The sequence below is a fragment of the Cynocephalus volans genome, chromosome 13 (assembly GCF_027409185.1).
Source record: "Cynocephalus volans isolate mCynVol1 chromosome 13, mCynVol1.pri, whole genome shotgun sequence".
Lineage (NCBI taxonomy): Eukaryota > Metazoa > Chordata > Mammalia > Dermoptera > Cynocephalidae > Cynocephalus > Cynocephalus volans.
Window position 1 is genome coordinate 103,011,890 of NC_084472.1, and position 19,906 is coordinate 103,031,795.

A 19,906-nucleotide genomic window follows, 5' to 3' on the forward strand; every position below is an offset into this window, starting at 1 on the left:
GGATTAGATTTCACCTATTATTTGAAAACCAAGTCAGACTGCTTATATGACAGTCTCTTCTGGGAGTCCTCAAATTAAGAAGTTTATCCTTTGTGAAATTTTATACTACCCTTGCTAGATAGAAGTAAAACTTTTTAATAAAGTACCATTTAATGGAAATTTGTAGACACTAACTGTGGTACAAATAAGGCAAGTTTTCTTCCATCATTTCAGTGATCCCAAGATCTACTGGGATATTGTTTAAAAAATTGTAGTTGTATAAATTCCTTTGAGAATTTAGTAAATTGTTCCCTTTAACCAATTTAAGAAAAATTAATATCTTTGTAGGTAATCTTGATTTGTAAAATAAGTGTCTTAAAGTGAGAACTATTGGAGTATATTTAAAGAAATAATATATAAAAATATATAAAAAATATATTTTCAGCAGCACATGATTCTCCTCTTGTGAAAGATTTTTCTAAACAGTGTAAGTAATTCTGTAATCTATCCAGGAGTTTGTGAGTGGAGTTTTAAATTTTATTTTTAAAGCACAAGTTTGATTAGAAATTAAATAATAAATGTGTTGCTTGAGGAACTATGTTTCGGCTTTCTAAACAGCTCACCATGTAAAAATCTTTAAATACCTTGTGTAAATGTGATAAGATATGCAATGACCTTAGTTTTATAGATTAGAAAACAGAAACATAGTCATTAATTTGCATTACCAGGAGATTAGGTGAAACCTTTTTCCTGATCACATTATCAAAGTGCTAAACTTATTATGGCCCCAGAATTAGATAACACTCTTGATAAAATATGATTTGACTATAGGCAGCTATTGAAACTGATGGTAGTTTTAATCATCCTTTATAATTTTCAAACTATCTAACAGGAGAGGGTTATCCACGTAATTTTCTGGACATACTACTTCATCTGATTGAAGTATATTCCTAGAGATAATTTTTTATTTTTGTTACTCTATCTTTTGGTTTTATTTTTCATGTAAAATAACAGCTCAAAATGATTTTCTGAAGCCCTTGAGTGGCAGCTCTGAGCTTCTTTGGCCTGTAGGAACTGGGAAAGAGACAAAAACAAAACAAGAAAAATGAAATGTTTACCAAAGCTATGGGCTTGTTTTGTACATTAAGAACTTAAGGATTTAAAACTTCTTGAGTTGGAGTTTATAACTATTTTTTTACTAGTTCTTAAATATCTCCTTTTGTGTAAGGTGCTATCTTATATTTCATGGGGGATCCAAAACTAAATTAGATGAGATTTATCATTTAGTATGGAAGGCGTTCCTTAGGAAGAAATAATTATAATGTAGCATAGAAAGAGATAAGGGACATATGAAGAGACTTGAAGTATAATTGAAGTTCTGAAGAGACAGTGCTTCGGGAAATTAGAGAAGTCTGTGAAGGTATCACTGGAGCTTTCTACTGTATTTTGTGGGGGATGTAGTTGATTTGGCAAGAGATAGTCAATTTGGACATTCAGAGATAGAATGAGAGAAGGAGGGTGGAGGAGAATGTGGCATTCCCAGCAGAATTACTATAAAAAACAATTGTAATTTTTAAAATAGTTAATCTGGACAAGTGGCAAATTATTTTTTTATTTTTGTTTTTTCTCCATCAGGTACTGGTGCAGAGATTTTACTTTTATCAGAAACTTACACCTTGGGTCGTGTTCTGTTTATTCTAACACCCATCAATTAGTACATTTCCCCATTCCACAATATGTCAGTTTTGGTGACCCATATTTTTTTAACCTGATTTTTAAAGGAAAAGATTGAGACAAAAATTTCCCTTTTGAGACAGCATTCCATAAGATTATAGTCTCTTAGAACTAAAACTGGCAAAAAGACTATTTAACCCTATCACTTTATTTTACTGTAGTTGAAACCGAGTTAAAATGAAAGGTAAATGATCTGTCCTAAGTCATACTGTTAACATAGTTCCGGAATCAGGATGAGCAAACAGCTTTCCTCACTACTAGTCTAGTGTTTTTTCCATTTATTATGCTGCATGCATAATAAATTTTTTTCTTTTTTTAAATTTTTATTAAAAGTGATTATACATATTTTGGGGGTTCAGCGTTGACATATGTTGATCAGATCAATATTGCTAGCATATATATTTTTACAAATTATACTCATTCTTTATGCCCCTTGTCCAATCTCACCCCATCCCTCACCCCTTCCCCTGTCCCCCATCTAATTGCCCTAGATTTCTTTTCTTCTTCTGAAAGAATAATGGTTACTCTGTTGATTTGTTGCCTAGATGATCTGTCCAATGTTGAGAGGTATGATCAGGTCCCCCAATATTAGCATAGATCAGATGCTGCTTCTGTCACTCTGAAATGGGCCTTGTGGGGAGAGACATCCTTTTCTTTATCTCTGCTGGTGACTCTCCTTGTGTCCATGCACTCCAGTGGCTGGCGGACCATCTGTGTGGTGGTTGTGGTGTCTAGCTGCTTTTGCGGCAGCCATGGTTATTATGGTAGCTGTGGTGGGCCACCCACATGGAGGTAAAGTTTTTGGCATGCTCCTTGGTGCAGACAGTGTGCCTGGTTGTGGGAGGAGAATCCTGTTCCCGGATCCATGCCTCGAGTCCCCAGGTAGGCCCCAAGGGATTGGTGCAGTGTGCCTGGTTATGGGAGGGGGATCCAGTCCCTGGCTCCAAGCCTCGGGTCCCTGGGCAGCCCACGAGGTGCTGGTGTGGTGTGCCTGGTTGTGGGAGGGAGAGTCCAGTTCCCAGCTCTGTGTTTTAGGTCCCTGGGTGGGCCCCGAGGTGCTGGCATGGTGTGCCTGATTGTGGGAGGGGATCCGGTCCCCAGATTTTGGGTCCCTGGGCAGGCCCTGAAGCACTGACTCAGTGTGGCTGGTTGTGGGAGGAAGGTCCGGTCCCCTTCTCCATGCCTTAGGTCCCCATGCAGGCCCTGAGGCACTGGCTCGGGATGTTCCTGGTTGTGGGGAGGAGGTCCGGTCCCCTTCTCCATGCCTCGGGTCCCTGGATAGGCCCTGAGGCATAGGTGTGGTATGCCTGGTTGAGGGGAGAGGGCAGTTTTAAATTTATAATTTTTAGTGGAATGATCTAGAGATACAGAATGAAGGTTTGTACGTGTGTATAAAATTTTGCACTTCTTAATAATTAATACTTGAGTCTCTGTATTCATCTATGGCAACTTTCTTATCTTAGGCAGTTTTACTCTGTCAGTGAATAACGTGGAAAATTGAGTTAAACTAGAACACTTAATTAATGAAAGATGCTTTGCTCAGAGTGAGAAATCATTAAATATTTGTTGTTGAGAATCCTTAGTGTATTCTGTTTCAATTCTTATTTTAAAAAAATGTTACTTGGTTCAGTTTGGATTTCTAGTTGAAAAGGGAATATGATTCCTTTAAAACAAAGATGCTCTTTCTGCATGTTGATTGCCATGGAAACAAGACAATGTAAATTTATTCACATAGTACACAGTATTCACAATAATTATTGATCATGAGGGAAAGGGACTCTTCACTGATTAGAAAAAATATCATTGCTTCGTACTAGTGCTCATTCACTTAAGGTTTTTTCTGCATAGCAAAAAAAGCTAGAAGAGTACTTTTTGGTGTCTAGAGAGCTGGTAAGTGCTAGTTAGGCAACTTAATACCTTTGGTGTTATTAGTTTGCAAGCATTAAAATCTCCTGCTACAAGGTTAAGAAATTCAGGTTGAGTTAAAGGATCAGCTGTTAACTAATAAAAGGAAAGTTAATATTACTGAGCCAGGCTTTGTCCTGGTTACTCACTTAATCTTCGCAACATCCCCAAGAGATAGAAGCTATAATGATACTTGTGTATCAGATGTGGAAATAGAAGCATAACTTGCCAGAGCTATGACTGGAATACAGGTAATCTAGGTCAGGAGCCTGCACGTGTATGTATATTGGTGTGTGTGTATGCTTGTGCATGCATGTGCATGATATAGTAGTAAAAAGTTAGAACTAGTAGTCTGGAGGCCTGTCTGAAGGCCAGTGTTCCAGCCCTAGCTGTAGTACAAATACACAGTGTGACATTAGGCTACCACTTAACATCTTTGAGCCTCTGATTGTTTATTAGCAATATGAGTAAAAAATGACTAAGATAGATCAAAGAGCTCCAGCATTCCTTCCAGCTCTGAAATTCTACCATGTTTTATTTTATTTATTTATTTATTTGTGTAGACAAATTTTTGAGTATGTTTAACATATACAACTTGATGTTATGGGGTGCATATATATAGTAAAATGGTTACTATAGTGAGGGAAATTAAGACTTCCATCATCTCACATAGTTATTAACCCCCTTTTTATGTGACAAGAGCAGCTAAAATCTACTCATTCAGTAGGAATCCCAAATGCAGTATAGCTTTATTAACTATAGTCCTCAGTTTGTACATTAGATCTGTAAATTGTTCGTCTTATATATATGATGTTTGATTTTAAACATTCTACTCAAATCAACTCATAGTCAGGTTTAGCACAGGCAGGAAGTGTTAGCAAAGAAAAAGGTGCCATGTTGTACCTGGGTGTTTATATTTCTCTAAATCTTGTTCTAATAACATTTTGTAAATATAATCATGATGATACCAGAGTTCGTTATTTAATCACTTTAATAAAAATAGTCCTATTTCTATTTTTTTTTAAGATTCAATAGAGAGCATGTTGCAGACTCTGTTAACTACACCTATTGGAAACCTGTGTTTGAAACTTAGTTACCTAGGCACTGCTGTTTGTGTCTCTGGTGGGAACTTATCCTACTTTACCTAATTTTATCCTACCTTCCTTTCTGTGAAGGAACAGCCTGATTTAGGCTAAGTTTTGCAAATCAATGCCTTATAAATAGTAGTAAATGACGTGTATTAATATTTATCTATGATATATTTTTATTTGCAGTCATATACTTGGGAAGATCTTCAAATATTAAAGCGATATATCTTTGCATTTAAGTATGTCATTGTTGTTCTAGTTGTTTTAGAATGCTTGTATTCACATGTTAACATTCCAAAATGATAAACCTGTAACCATAACATTCTCATCAGTTGAATAAAACCAATACGTTCATAATAGAGAGCTTTGCAGTTGCCTAAGTTATGTCTGCTGCAACTCATCCTATGTATTCTTTTAATTTTGATCCCTGGATTTTAATACACATTGATTGTTAAGCTTTTATTAAGGTATAGACAAAATGTAAAAACGTTGAATTATAGTCTGCCTGTTCTAAAATTTTAGACTGCATCTTATATTGACATTTTTAGGATACAGTAACCTCAACATATTCAAGGGATGAATGTTTTTGAAACATGACTGTAACCTAAAACATAGCGTTTGTGTAAGAAAGCTCATAATCATGCTAGCTAATTTAAACTGAAAGGTATTTATTACTGAGTATTAAGTGGCTTATGTTAATGTTGACAAGGTTGCACTAAAAAATAGTCCACCAAGGGAGTTTCTGCCTCTTTTATGATCAAGAAGCTATCTGTCAATTTGGGAAGCTGCCACTACAGTACTGTACTGAGTAGAAAGCTGTAACAATCAGGAAGGTTCTACCTCTGCTTGCTTGGAGAACTAACCTGCACCTATTATAATCTGTTATCAACAAAATGGATGCCTCTTGATGCCTATGAAGATAGTAGTAGTTGTATGCTGGGTTTTTTGCCAACTTCTCTTGGAAAAAAGCAAACACCTCCACAATCATGCATTTCTGCAAAAATAGCAGAGGAGTAGCTTTTGCCTTATTTCCTGCTGATACATGTCATGCAAATATACGTCAGATTAGTGGAACTTAAATCACATCCAGAACCTAGCTGCAAAGAAGTTTGAGGAATAGTGTTTTGTAACTTCCCAGATTCTGCAGTTGAAGAAGTCACAGTGGATGGAGATTTGAATGATCCTTGGATTAGTCTGCTGTATTCACCACAAATATATTAGATAGCAGTAATTTTCCATAAAGCCCTATGTTCGTATACTGCCATACACAAAGTAGTATTAAAATGTGCAGGATGAATGAAAGAGGCAGTAAGAGGGCACAGGGAATGGAAAAGTACTTTATAGAGAGTGAAGGTGGGGAGAGTCCTCTTCATTAGAACAAAAGAATTGCATATGACAGATTAGCTTCCCAAACATTTCTAGAACTCAATGGCTATGAAGAATCTCCCATAGGATTCCCTCGTCACTTAGAAAAAAATATCTCAAAACCATCAACCATTTAGCATGTACCTGCTTTTACTGGTATATCTCAGTGAAACAGCTAAATCATAAATGATTAGGTAAACTTTGCAGTGCATCATGAACGAAATCACAGTAACAACCATGCAGTGGAAGCCGTGAGTTGTTGCACTGCACTCGCTGATGAGTAGCTATTAGGTCACACTGCCTTTTAACAAACTCAGTGGTTCGAGTCTTGAGCTATAGGTTATGATCACCATTTTCAAATAATAACATGAGTATGTTAATCAGAGGTCTAAATGGCAAAGGTTAAGTGTTCCAAACATGCAAACTTATATATTGGGAAATGCATCTGAATTATTTGTGAAATTTCCTGCCATTATTTAAAACACAAAAGGAACACTATTTTGATTATATATTTATGAGTTGAGTGTTCAGAACAAGCAGGATGGGTATACATATTTTGTAGCTTTTTAAAGATGAAATTTGAGGTTAAAGACAAAGAATCAAGAGATGTTTTACTTAACCTGTTTAATTAAATAAGCATTTTTAGATATTGATTTTATTCCTAATTTCAGAATTCTCGGCATCTTCCAGATAAATATCGCAGTCATAGTTTCTTTGGTGCTGGCAAGGATCGAACAGAGAGTTGGTGGAAGGCTCTTTCTCATCAGCTTGTTACTGAGGGATTCTTGATACAAGTTCCTGGATATAGCAAATTTACAAAGATTTGCACCCTTACAAAAAAGGTAAACAATTGTAGAAGTCTTACCTGTTTAACTTAATTTTTCTTATTATGCATTAAAAGATTCTTCTTGCTTTAATAGGGCAGAGATTGGCTTGATAAAGCTAATACGGAATCTCCTCAGACACTTATCCTTCAAGCTAATGAAGAATTGTATCCAAAGAATGTTCCTCTGCCAAGGTTTATTTTTCAGTTTTTTTAACTTCTGGGTTTTTTGTTGCTATTAAATGACTCAAATTATACCAATTTACAGGCACTGTACAGGTAAAATGAGTTACCTGTTTGCTTTTGCATACTTATTTTAGTCAGTTTGGGGGCAGAGGTCTGTGGCAGAAAGATAAATGTTAGAACACTTTCTTTCGTTCTTTCTTTCTTTTTTTTTTTGAAAAGATGACCGGTAAGGGGATCTTAACCCTTGGCTTGGTGTTGTCAGCACCACGCTAACCCATTGAACTAACCAGCCGTCCTTATATAGGATCCGAACCCACGGCCTTGGTGTTATCAACACCGCACTCTCCCGAGTGAGCCACGGGCTGGCCCTAGAATACTTTCTTGATTGATGGGAAGTAGTTCATCATGGGAACAGTTGCTCATCGTTCGTATTTAGAAAGTTTCTTTTCCACTGATGAAAGCAGCAGCATTGAGATCACTGCTGATGAACACATATACCGTATTTCTTTCTTATGTGTAAAAGGGGGGGGAAAGAATACACTTGTTGCCTATTTTTAGTATCTTTACATATTATCGATCATTTATGAGTTTTTTCTTTCAAGCTTCTTAAACCTTCCAGAGCTTTTTCTGGAAAAAAAATCAGTTTTAAAAATGGTCAGTTCTAAGAGGGTAATAAAATCTCATCTACCTTTCTGAGAGTGTGAGTAGGATGATTCATAAATTTGATAATTGCATTTTAACGTTTGAGATAATTGAATTTTACTCTTTTTTCAGTTCTAAAACTATATCTTTGGGCATTGAACAGCATTCCTCTAATCAAGTACCAATTGAATTAACTGCGGAGAAGGTTTGTTTTAAAGAGGTAGTTCTTATTTATCTCATTCTATAGTGATTTAACTCCTGTTTTAAAATTTTATATTTTAATTCCCCTCCAATTAAAGAGAAAAGTGGTATATATAAGAAAACATAAAATTTGGAAAGAGAAGTGATATAAACAGACTAAAATACCTGGTATATGATTTCTGGGGCTAATAGAAGAATTGAAAGTATTTGAGAAAGTAAATTATTTTGATTCTTTGAAGCCTATCTTGTAACTCATTTGGCTTAGAGTTTTTACATGTTATAATATTTATAGTTGATAGAAAAATAAGCCTGTTTCCTAAATGTTCTCATTAAATCTGTCTCATTTTTTGATGGACCTTCATATGTTTAAAAGCAGTCTAACTTGGAGAAGATGTATTCTTACAATGCATTTGATAAGATTTCTTCTGGGAGTGACATTCCTAAAAAAAGGTACAGAGTTCCAAATTTTTATTTTCTATACTCTTTATCAATACTTTTTTTCCTTCCTAAAGATGTTGGGCTATTTCATTGTCAGAAGGAAGTTAAAATTAAAGCATAATCATTTAGTATTACAATTATTAAAGCAGACTTACAGAAGGATAATATTAATATTAATTTAATAGCTAACAGTTCTTGGGTATTACTGCTTGCCAGGCTTTATGTTAACTGCTAAGCACTTCATATGCAATATCTCATTTAATTCTTACAACAACCTATAAGTTAGCTACTATTATTTATCCCCATTTTACAGTTGAAGATACCAGGGTTAAGAAGTTAGCTAACTTGTTCAAGAGCATATAGCTAATGGAAGAGCTGGCTTTCAAGTCTGTATTTGTCTGTCTCTAGCATTAAAACACTATTTAATTATATTTGTAGGAAATATGTATTCCCACCCCATTTTCAAAAAAAGGTATTATGGTAACATAAAATGGTAGATTTAAGAGTTGGTAGAGAGTAAAAGGTAAGGTACCAATTATTCTTTTATACTTAGTTTTTCACTTGCTGACTTAATGAAAGTGTGGAAAGCATATAGAATTACAGAACATCTGAAGATAGAGAATTTGAAAACCATGTCAGTGCTTAAATGGACTATGTTTATATTCATGTCAGGTCACAGTAAATTAATGTGCTCTAAGACCGCTATGCACTTTTAATGGTTTGCTCGCTTAGATAACACTACTTTGGATCTGACCAAATGTTTACCATATTATCTGTCTCCCACCCAAAATAATTTCTTTTTGTTTGGATATGTGGTATGGGATTACTATGTTTTATGTAAACAAAAAGTTTTAAGGAGTATGTAAAACAATATATCCATTCAATATGTTGAAGCATTTCTTCATTTAAACAGTTGCTATGTTTTCACTAGGCCTTTTCTTAGTGCCAGGTCCCATTGTGGGCATTGAGATTCAGTGGGGACTGATAGAGACAGTCACTGACCCTCCCACAGTTTATATATCCCACACTCTAGTGGGATATAAAGGGATGAGAACGTAAAATTGCAACCCAGGGTTATAACACTTTGGAAACATATAGAGGCTTAGGCAGGGCTTCCCAAAAGAAGCGACGCTTGAAGCTTAAGTAGAAGTTAGGTGAAGTGAGGGGAAGTCTTCTCAGCAGAGGAACGGCCCACATACAAAAACCTGAAAGCAAGAGAGGGTGTGACATGACTGTGGAACTGAACAGTACCGCTAGAGATCACCTGGTGGTGGGAAGCAAAGGAATGGTGAAATTTAAGTCTGGAGAATTAAATAGGGGCCAGAATATCCAGTTCCTTCCAAGTACTCTACTTGATTATAAAGTCAGTTGGGATCTAAGGAAGGGTTTTAAGCAGAACAGTGACATGATCAAATTTATGATTTAGAAGAGAGGTTCATAAACTTTTTCTGTAAAGGATCAGACAGTAAATATTTTTGGCATTGGAGCCAAAACCTGTGTCACAGCTACTCACCTTTGCTGTTGTAGCCTTAAAGCAGCCATAGGTGATATGTAAATGAACGAATGTGGCTGTGTTGCAGTAAACTTTATTTATGGACACTGAAATTTGAATTTCACGTAATGTAACATGTCATGTAGTGTTCTTCTTTTGACTTTTTTTAACCATTTAAAAATGTAAAAAAACATTTGCAGCTTACAGGCATTACCAAATAGATGGATTTGGCCTGTAGACCCTGATGTGCTCTGGCTATGCGGGGAATGGATTACAGGAGGATCAGGGCTGTTGTAGAGACACAAAGAGGCTGTTGCAGTAGTATTTGCAAGAAGTGATGTCAGTACAGATGAGGGAAGTAGCAGTGGCATGAAGAGAAATAGATTTGTAAGATATTTAGGAGATAGAATTGTTAGGACTTGGTGATTGAAAAGATAGGTGGGTTAAGGAAAATGGAGGACTCAAGGTGACTTTAGTTTCTGTCTTTGCTGGGTAGTGTTGTCTTTCCCTTTGCTGGGCAACATAAGAGGAGGAACAGGTTTGAGGGATTGGATGTCTAAGGGATAAGGCGAAAATCAGGAGTTTAGTGATAGACTTACTGAGTTTGGGATTCCTGTGGAGTGGTCCAGAAATTAAATGTATAGGCTTAGTGTACAGAAGTGAGCAGGATGCTTATATATCTATAACTACTATTTTAAGAAAAGCACAGAGGGAAAAATACCGCATGATCTCAGTCATATGTGGGAGCTAAGAGAAAGAAAGAAGGAAAGAAAGACCACAGTGGTGCATTGTACTTGCAGAGGGAGAGAGCATACCTAGAGATACAATATGGGGGGGGGGGAGGGGAAGGGGGAGGGAGGTGAGGATAATTGGGTGGGGGACACGGGGTATAAAAGCAATTTCTGGTAATGGGTATGCTGCCAGTATGAATCTGGCCCTCACATCATGCCACAGGGGTGACAATCAGCTTTGTAGCTCATGAATATTCATTAAAAAGAAAAACTTACTATTTTAAAATTTATTTACATTTTCATTAAAATAATACATGTACATGGTTTAAAAAGTCAATTAGTACTTAAAGGCTTATAACAAACCACACTACACCCTTCCCCAACCCACTTTGTTCTTCTCTACAGAAGCAGTCACTCTTAAATCTTCCAGCTGATTTCTCTGGCATTTGCTTCTGTATTTCTAAATGACATGCTTAGGCTACTGTTTTTTGACTTAGCAATTTTAGAAATTGATGTCCTATTGCGGTAGATTTCCCCTCCTTTATCCCCCCCCACCATAATTATAAGTTTGGTCATATTAATAATTTGCTTTTGAATTATTATAATAATATTATAATGATTTTACATTATTATAACTACACAAATATTATATACTACTAAGCCAAACTGGGTGCTCGTGTTAATAATTGTTTTTTTTTTTTCCCCCCTTCTCTTGGTTTTTAATGTTCCTTTTATTGATGTTTCTTCTCTCCTATTTTAGTCTCTTTTTGTTTTTTTACTTTCTGGGGAGTTCCTTCACTTTTTATTTACTTTCATCTAGTGAAATTTTAATTTTAGTTATCAAATTTTTAATTTCTAAAAATTCTTTTTTCTCTTGTTTCTTTAATAATGTGTAATAGTGTTTTCTTGTTTCATGGATACAGTATCTTCAGTTTTATCTCTGATAATATTCACTATGGTTATTTTGAACTCTTCTGTATACTTGTAATAGCATTCGTAGGCACATTTTTTATTAAACTTTTCTACATGTATTTCTGCCTTGGGGATGTGTTACCCAGAATTTTGCCAGTATATATGATAACAAAATTCCTTTGTGAAATAACTTAAAATACCATTTTGCAAATAATTAGTATAAAGATTTCCATAAATATTAGATAAATGTTAACATATAATTTAAAACAAATTTATAATTTTCTTGAGTAACCTGACATTACTAATTCTTTGAACTGGAGTTATTGTTCCTCAGATTCAAGTCTACTTATTTTAGTGGTATTTCTTAAATACCAAACATATTCTCCCCTTCTCCCAAGAAGCAAGAATTTTAAATTTGATGTCTTTTCTATAGGCCATTCTATACAGTTTCATTTTTATAAACTTTTCTACTTACAGTTAATTTATCAGTGAGAAGTGCCTCTTGTAGAAATTGATTTTCTATCTAGTTGGCTGCCTAGCGCCTTTCATGTTGTTTGCTCTCTTGGGTGTTTTTGAGGAGTCAAAAACAAAATGACTTCTTTTGCCGTATTTTTGATCGTTTGATTTTGAAGAAAATTCTGAATAACTTGATTAATCCCTTGCTGATGTTCCCCACCAACCAAAAATCAGTGATGTCAGTGAACAACAAATGTTCATAGACCGTATAAAAACCTGTTATAACCAATATGTTCAAAAAAGTTATCCTCAGAATGGATAAGAAGTGTTTTCTTTGAAAGCGTTTGGTTAAGGAGGAGAATAGACAAATGCTCTTTTTAAGTACATCAATTTTGTGTTGAGCTCAAAGTACAATTTTAACTTTACCATTATAATGAATGTATTTGATCCAAAAATGTTTAAAATCTGTGCTAATGTCATTTTAGTAACAAATTCTCTTACAGTTATTATGAAGAGTAAATGTTAGTACTGACTTGTAAAGTTACTCTCATTTTAGGGGTGATAAAAAAAAGTTAACTAGGAGAAAGAAAAGCTTTTATTATTTATTTCTTTTAAATATTTTAGTATCATGGTGCAATCACCAGGAAAGTGTTACAGTTCCTCAAAACCTGTTAGTTCAGCCCAGGAGCAGGAGACTCAGGTAAGACTTGGTAATTCATTTATTAGGAGATAGTTACAATTCCGTACATGCTTAAAATTTTGTTACCAGCATTTTAAAAATCATTCCTTAGCTGAGAGTCTGAGATAGTTTGTTTATTTTCTTCTTAGGGGAAAATGTGATATCTGAAGCGCTAAAAATAAAGGACTGGATTTTTCTAAGCACCTTAAAAAAAGTATTGTTTTTTTTTCTTTTTGCTCAGACTACATTATATGGCAAATTGGTAGAAGCTAGGCAGAAACATGCCAGTAAAATGGATGTTCCACCAGCTATTCTGGCAACAAATAAGATACTGCTAGATATGGCCAAAATAAGGTAAACTATCTTTGTATACGTTCTGATTTATTTTCTTATAACAAAATAGATTCATAAAAAATATCATTAAGTGATAATAGACCATGGCTTCAATTGTCACATCTGTGAGGTGACTCCCACATCTCCCATGCTGCTATGCTGATGTCTTTGCTGAGCTTTAGTCCTACGTTTCTCATGAATAAAAATCAGCTTCATTTTCAGCAATCAGATTCAGTATAAATATGCTCTAACTCATTGGCTGTCCACCCTCCAAACACACACTTCATCCAAATGTCAAAACTCCTTTTTGAATTCTTTATTTTTGCTAGTCGTACTATCACATTCCTAATTACACGTTTAAAATCTCTAATGTTATTTTCACTCCTCTATATATCCTTCTTCCTCTTATTTAAATAGTTTTCAGAACTTTTTGTTTAAATGTTCCGTGGAAATCTGTCTATACCTTCCTGCCTCTTCTTAGTGACACTGTGTTAGCTAAGACCATTTACCCTCGGCCTGTTGCAAAAGCCTAACTGTGCTCTCTCTCTCTTGCTCTCTCGCTCTCTAGCTCGCTTTCTCTCTGTCTCTCTCTCCATCTGATATATGAGTACCAAATTCGTCTTCCTTTATCATATTGTACTTCTGCTTAAGTGGTTTCTCACTGTCTTAAATTGTTTAAAATTTAAGACCCTCCATTTATGGCCTTAAACCTACTTTTCCATCCAAGTCACATAATTTGGAATTGTTTATCTTACCTGGATTGTTTACCATTTGTTGAAAACGCCTTTTCAACTTCCATTTATTTAGTTACATTGTAGTTTCCTTGATTCCTCAAAACTCCTCTTAAGAAATCCTTCAGGATCTAGCTTTATTATTATTTCCTCCGTAAAGTCTTTCATGGTTTTATCAGCAAAGTAATTCTTCTACTTTGAATTCATAAAGGACTTTTAGATGCATTTTAAAGATGCTTCCATAGCACACAATGCTTTATTTTACTTTTTTTAATTAGTGGTAGACCTGAATTATATATCTTCTAAATTTTAAACTCTGTGAATAAAGATATTAGTCCCTCATCTCTTTGTGTCTCCCACAGCAGCTAGCATAATGCCTAATAAACACTAGCTGGGCAATTAATATTTGGAAAAAATTATTTCCAAAGAATAGTTGCTTGGTAGTTGTATTCATCATTATGCTTTCTTTTAAAAAATTGTTTATGTCACCAAAGTTTACGAAATAGATGTTACCTTAGTGCAAAATTTTCTAATGATATTACACAGTGCCTATATCATACAATAGTTATTTAATTAAAAAATAAATATTCTAAGACCACACTTTAATATTCAGAGAAGATATTTAAGGGAAAAGACTAATCATTAAATTAGCAGATTTTTAGAAAGAAGATATCATATGATCTCTTGGATATTGGAGCCAATAAGAAATACTGAATTAAAAGCTTAAAGTAGTTAGCAGTTTTACTGTTACAGGTAAACACCTTGTAGAAGAAAATAATGAATAAGACTTTCTTCTGAAAGTTTCTTAGCCTCTTAATTATCCTCAGTTAGATCCTCATAGTTTCCTTTTTATTTCTATAAAGAAATAAAATCAGTAATAGTGTGAAACATTAGGTGTTCACCTGTTCTTTTATAATAATGGCCTATTTACCAGTTTGTACTGTGTTTTTGTGGTGATGGAGGGAGTAGTGTTTTTATTCATAAATTGTTAAAACAGCAAATCTTTAAATAATGGAAAGCGAAGAAAGAACTTATAAAGCGTGATTGCTTGTTTTAGACATTGTTTTGGTTGTTGGAAAAAAACGTTTACTGAGTATGTCAGTATGAAGATGAACATCAGCTATATGGCTGGAGTGACACTGTTTCAGTGATTTCTTGACTTTTTTTTCCCCCCAACAACAGACCAACTACGGTTGAAAATGTAAAAAGGATTGATGGTATTTCTGAAGGCAAAGCTACTATGTTGGCGCCTTTGTTGGAAGTCATCAAACATTTCTGCCAAGTAAATAGTGTTCAGGTAAAATATTGTTCTTTGCAGGAGCTCTTAGAAAATACGCATTTTTTTTTTTTTTGAGCATTTCAAAAGCACTCTTCAAAAGTAACATTTTCTCCCTTTATTTGCATTTCTATACTGACATTTAGAAAATGAATTCAAATCGTTTCTACAGTAAATTGTAAAAACATGTTAGTTATCTACTTTTAAAGATGATACTAAAGTAGTTGTCCTGGCCATTCATAAGACGTATTTCTATTTCACTGGTAAGTTTTGTTTTTAAATTTGAATAAGTACTATATTTTAGGTTGATAAATTCTGATTTTTACTTTCAAATGTGGTAGTTAGAAATTAAAGCTACAAAGTTATTCTTGCTATCAGTTTCTAAGGAGCTCAGCCACTTTGTTTTTCTTACTGTTTGGCATATTCTGTAATTACTTTTCCCTTCCAGTTAATGCTGTCTTATCATATTAAGTAGATTTCATGTTATTCTCTTCAGTCTTAATAGTGTTTCATAAATATCATTTTTTACTTCTTCCTCCACCCTTACACACAGACTCTATGCTGTATACTCCAGCACAGAAGGTAAGGGAGTATGAGGTAGTGGAAAGACTATTGGACTTGGAGTTAGAGAATCAGGATTTTAATTTTTCTGTAGTTTGCTTCACGAACCTGAACATGTTCTTTAACTTCTTTCAGTCTCTGTTTCTCATCTACACAATGGAAATACTTCCCCATATCAAGGAAACAATAGATGATATTAGAAAGATAAAAGGTGTGAGATGGTTATAAAAAGTTGGAAGAGTTAAAAATATGCAAGACAATAAAAGGGATTGTTTTTTACTTCTAAGAATCTCCTGTAAACTTTGGGCAGGCACAGCTGGATCCTGCTTTAGAAAAATTCTCTTAACTATAAGTATAAAACTTTTCTGATTTTTGTATGTAGCACTTCCCTATTTTGATATAGAATGTTTTGGCAGCTTTCACCCTTTATTTTTCATACTCTTATACCAGGTATTATGTGAAAATTCCTTATATTTCGTATTGGACATTTTGAAAATGAAATTGTAATGTCTTAATGGTTTGATGAAGAGTACCATACCTACTAGCGGTAATTGAATAAACTCCCTCTGGACAATTGACAGTAGTATCTTCTTTAATGAACCAGTGTATTATTTAATAATGAATGCAATAGCCTGCCCAGCTCCCTTTTAGGAGATGACACCGAAGATAAACACTCCAAAAGATAGTTAATGAAGCCTTTTTGAGCCTTTCAGATAGAGAAAATGACTGCTAATTCTTGTGGTTAGGAATTATACTTGGACTGTTCTGCAGTTGAAACTGTTTATTAAAGAAATACATTAATAAACTTTCATGTTTATTAAGCCAGCTTTGTTATTCACAACCTTCATAAAGTGTTTAATATTTTTATTTAAAATTTTGAACTAAAGAAAGCAACACCTGGGGTCCTAGGCAGGAGCTAAGGGCAGCTCTCTCCACCCAGAAGCAGGCAAGGGAGTATGCCAAAAACACCGCTTCCACATGGGTGGCCTACCACAGCCACCACCACAGCCACTGCTGCCGCAAAAGAGACTTGAAGCTACAGCAGCAGCCACAGCTATGGTACAAGCAGCCTGCCAGACACGTGACTGCATTGACACAAGGAGAGTCACCAGTGGAGACCAGAAAAAGATGACATCTCTCTCCTCAAAGCCCTCTTTAGGGTAATGAAAGAAGCAACTACTTTACTAGATTAGCAGACATCAACATAGAGATACTAGAAATAAACATAGAGATACTAGAAATACGAAAACCCAAGAAAATATGACACCACTACAAGAATACAGTAATTCTCAAGTACCAGACCCTATAGAGCAGGAAACCCTGGAAATGACTGAAAAGGAATTCCAAGCAACCATCTTAATGAAATTCACGGAGATATGAGAAAACTCAGTTAGGCAACATAATTAAAAAAGAAAAAAAATCCATGATACGAAGGAGGAAATTTACGAAGAGATTAATACCATAAAAAAAATGTAGCAGAACTCATGGAACTGAAAGATTCACTCAACAAAATAAAAAAACACAACTGATAGCTTAAGCAGTAGGCTTGGACAAGCAGAAGAAAGAAATTTGTGATCTTGAAAATAGTCTTTTTGAAATAACCCAGGCAGACAAAAAAAGGGAAAAAGAATTTTTAAAAATGAAGACAATCTACAAGAGCTAACAGACAAACTTAAACACACAAACATTCAAATCATGGGTGTTCCAAAAGGGGAGAAAAAAGGGAAAGGCATGGAAAACCTATTTAATGAAATAATAATGGAAAACTTCCCAGGTATAGGGAGAGACATAGACCTTCAGATCAAGGAGGCCCAGAGATCCCCAAATATATTCAACTCAAAAAGATCCTCTCCAAGATGCAATAGTCCTCTCAAACTGGCAAAGCTCAAAAAGACAGAGAATTTTAAAAGAAGCAAGAGAAAAGCATCAAGGCACCTATAAGGGAGCCTCTATCATACCAACAGCAGACTTTTCAACAGAAACTGTACAGGTGAGAAGAAAACAGGATGATATGTTCAAAATACTAAAAGGAAAAAACTGCCAGCCAAGAATACTTTACCCAGCAAGGTTATCCTTCAGAAATGAGAAGAAAATAGTGTATTTTCCAGACAAAAACTGCGGGAGTTCACCACTACACAACCAGCCCTATAAGACATCTTCAAAGAAGTCCTGAATCTGGACCCAAAAAACAATAATCACTACCACAAATAGACAAGAAAGAACAAAACCTATTGGTAGAACAAAAATGCAAATGAGCAAGAGAAAGAAACTAAATCTTACCATCACAAAAAACCATAATGACAATGTAATAATGCCCCTGCTTTATTTCTGATTTTAGTAATTTTGGTTTTATCTCTTTTTTTTTGGTTAGTCTAGATAAAGGTTCGCAAATTTTGTTGATCTTTTTATAGAATCAACTATTGGTTTTGTTGATTTTCTGTATTGTTTTTTAATTTCTTATTTTATATATTTCTGTTGTAATCTTTGTTGTTTCCTACTTACATGTGCTTTTGGTTTAGTTTGCTCTTTTTCTATTTTCTTAAGGTAGAAATTTATATTACTGATTTGAGATTTCTTATTTTTATTGTGTTTGCAAGTATAAATATTCCTCTAAGCACTGCATTAACCCTGTGTGCTACAAATTTTGATATATTGTGCTTTGCTTTTTTTTTTCTAATCTCAAAGTACTCTCTAATTTCCGTGATTTTTCTTTTTACTCATTGTTTATTTAGGAGTGTTTTTAAATTTCCACCAATTTGTGAATTTTCTAAATTTCTTCTGTTATTTTTGTCAGAGAACATATTTTCTATGATTTAGTCTTTTTAAATGTATTAAAACTTGTTTTGTGGCCAAAAAAAGTGAAAAAAATATATACTAAATCTTAAATATTGTCATAATATAAATCAAAGTTAATAAATATGACAACGTGAGTATTAAACCCTTTAAGATGGCCATTTAGGAAAAATATGCTAAAATCATTTCATAGAAATAAATTTTAGGAAATTATGAGTTATACTGGCAAATCCATAAAGATTTTATTATTTATGGGACAAAATGATATCATCTGTAAATGTGCAACTAAAGTGTTTAGTAATATTCAAAACATTTGGCAAAGTAATTTGAAGTAATAATGTCAGGACGGTAGGGCAAGAAATTATCCTAGTAAGCAAAAGTCTAATGAAATTATACTCTATGTAGATAAAAGAACTATATGAACAGAGAGTGATCAATTCTGGAAACATATAAATAGGAAAGGCATAAAGAAAAAAGTAAGCAGAGCCTATGTAAACACTATTCAGATGAGAATACATTTTAGCTGACTAGATTTGAATATTATTGTTTAGTGGGCAAGGAGACTGCCTCAACCTACCTTTGTTACTAACGACTACTTAATACACTACCAGAAGTTTCCTTTTTATATTCCAAGCTTCTTAAATAACTTTCAGGTAAGTTGGCTTCCCATACAGCTTTTTTATAGGACAGAACACACTAGTTGGGCCAGATGAAACTTTCAAGTTATATGCCTCACTATAAATTAATGAATTTGCTTTCTAATAAATATGCTTATATTTACACACATACATATATATAAAACCAAATTCACATGGGTGGATAATGCAGATCTCCTCCCCCACACACAACTACTCTGTAACAAGTCACATCACACATTTAAGACTGCGAGGATGACCATGACAAATTCCAGTGCAGGGACCATTCTGATCAGCCAGCTAGGCTTCCCCAGAAAATCTCTTATTCTGTCTTGATGCATGCTTTCTAAAAACCACAAAGCATGGTTCTTCTGAAGCTTTAAAACATATAACTCAGAAACATATAACACCTGGCTGTGTTTTAGTTAGTGTTTTCTTTTATTATATGCTCAGAACATCAAATCTCCACTGTTTGGGTATTTGATTGAAATTTTGTGTTGATGTGAGAGTATACCTCTGAGATTCTTCCATGCAAAACAAAATCCCAAAGAGGAATTTGAAAACACATTTTATCACTTTGGGTCAGATAATTCAAATTCTAAAATTAGGCATTATACATAGAAATTGGGCAAGAGAAAGAAATAAAATATGTCCAAATTGGAAAGGAGAAAGTCAAATTGTTGCTGTTTGCAGATACTGTGAACCTATATATAGAAAACTGGGAAGACTCCACCAAAAAATTATTAGAACTAGTAAAAGAATTCAGTAAAGTTGCAGGATACGAAATCAACATGTAAAAATTAGTAGTGTTTTTATATGCTAATAGTGAACTATCAGAAAAAGAAATCAAGAAAAGGATTCCATTTAAAGAGGACATAAATAAATGGAAAGATAGCTCGTGTTCATAAATTAAGATAGCCATATTATCCAAAGTGATCTACAGATT

At 34.3% G+C, this 19,906-nt stretch overlaps 1 protein-coding gene across 3 annotated transcripts in view; it reads left to right on the forward strand.

Moving 5' to 3' along the window:
• WRN (WRN RecQ like helicase) overlaps window positions 1-19,906 on the forward strand; it is a 128,470-nt gene that overhangs the window by 87,998 nt on the left and 20,566 nt on the right. For 2 of the 3 annotated variants that reach the window (XM_063077195.1, XM_063077197.1), the window contains 7 exons: window positions 6,743-6,913; window positions 6,992-7,089; window positions 7,855-7,942; window positions 8,300-8,373; window positions 12,577-12,652; window positions 12,873-12,985; window positions 14,878-14,992. In XM_063077195.1, coding sequence (XP_062933265.1) covers window positions 6,743-6,913; window positions 6,992-7,089; window positions 7,855-7,942; window positions 8,300-8,373; window positions 12,577-12,652; window positions 12,873-12,985; window positions 14,878-14,992 — 735 coding nt within the window. The remainder of the gene's footprint in view (window positions 1-6,742; window positions 6,914-6,991; window positions 7,090-7,854; window positions 7,943-8,299; window positions 8,374-12,576; window positions 12,653-12,872; window positions 12,986-14,877; window positions 14,993-19,906) is intronic. The other variant, XM_063077196.1, reaches the window with a different exon arrangement.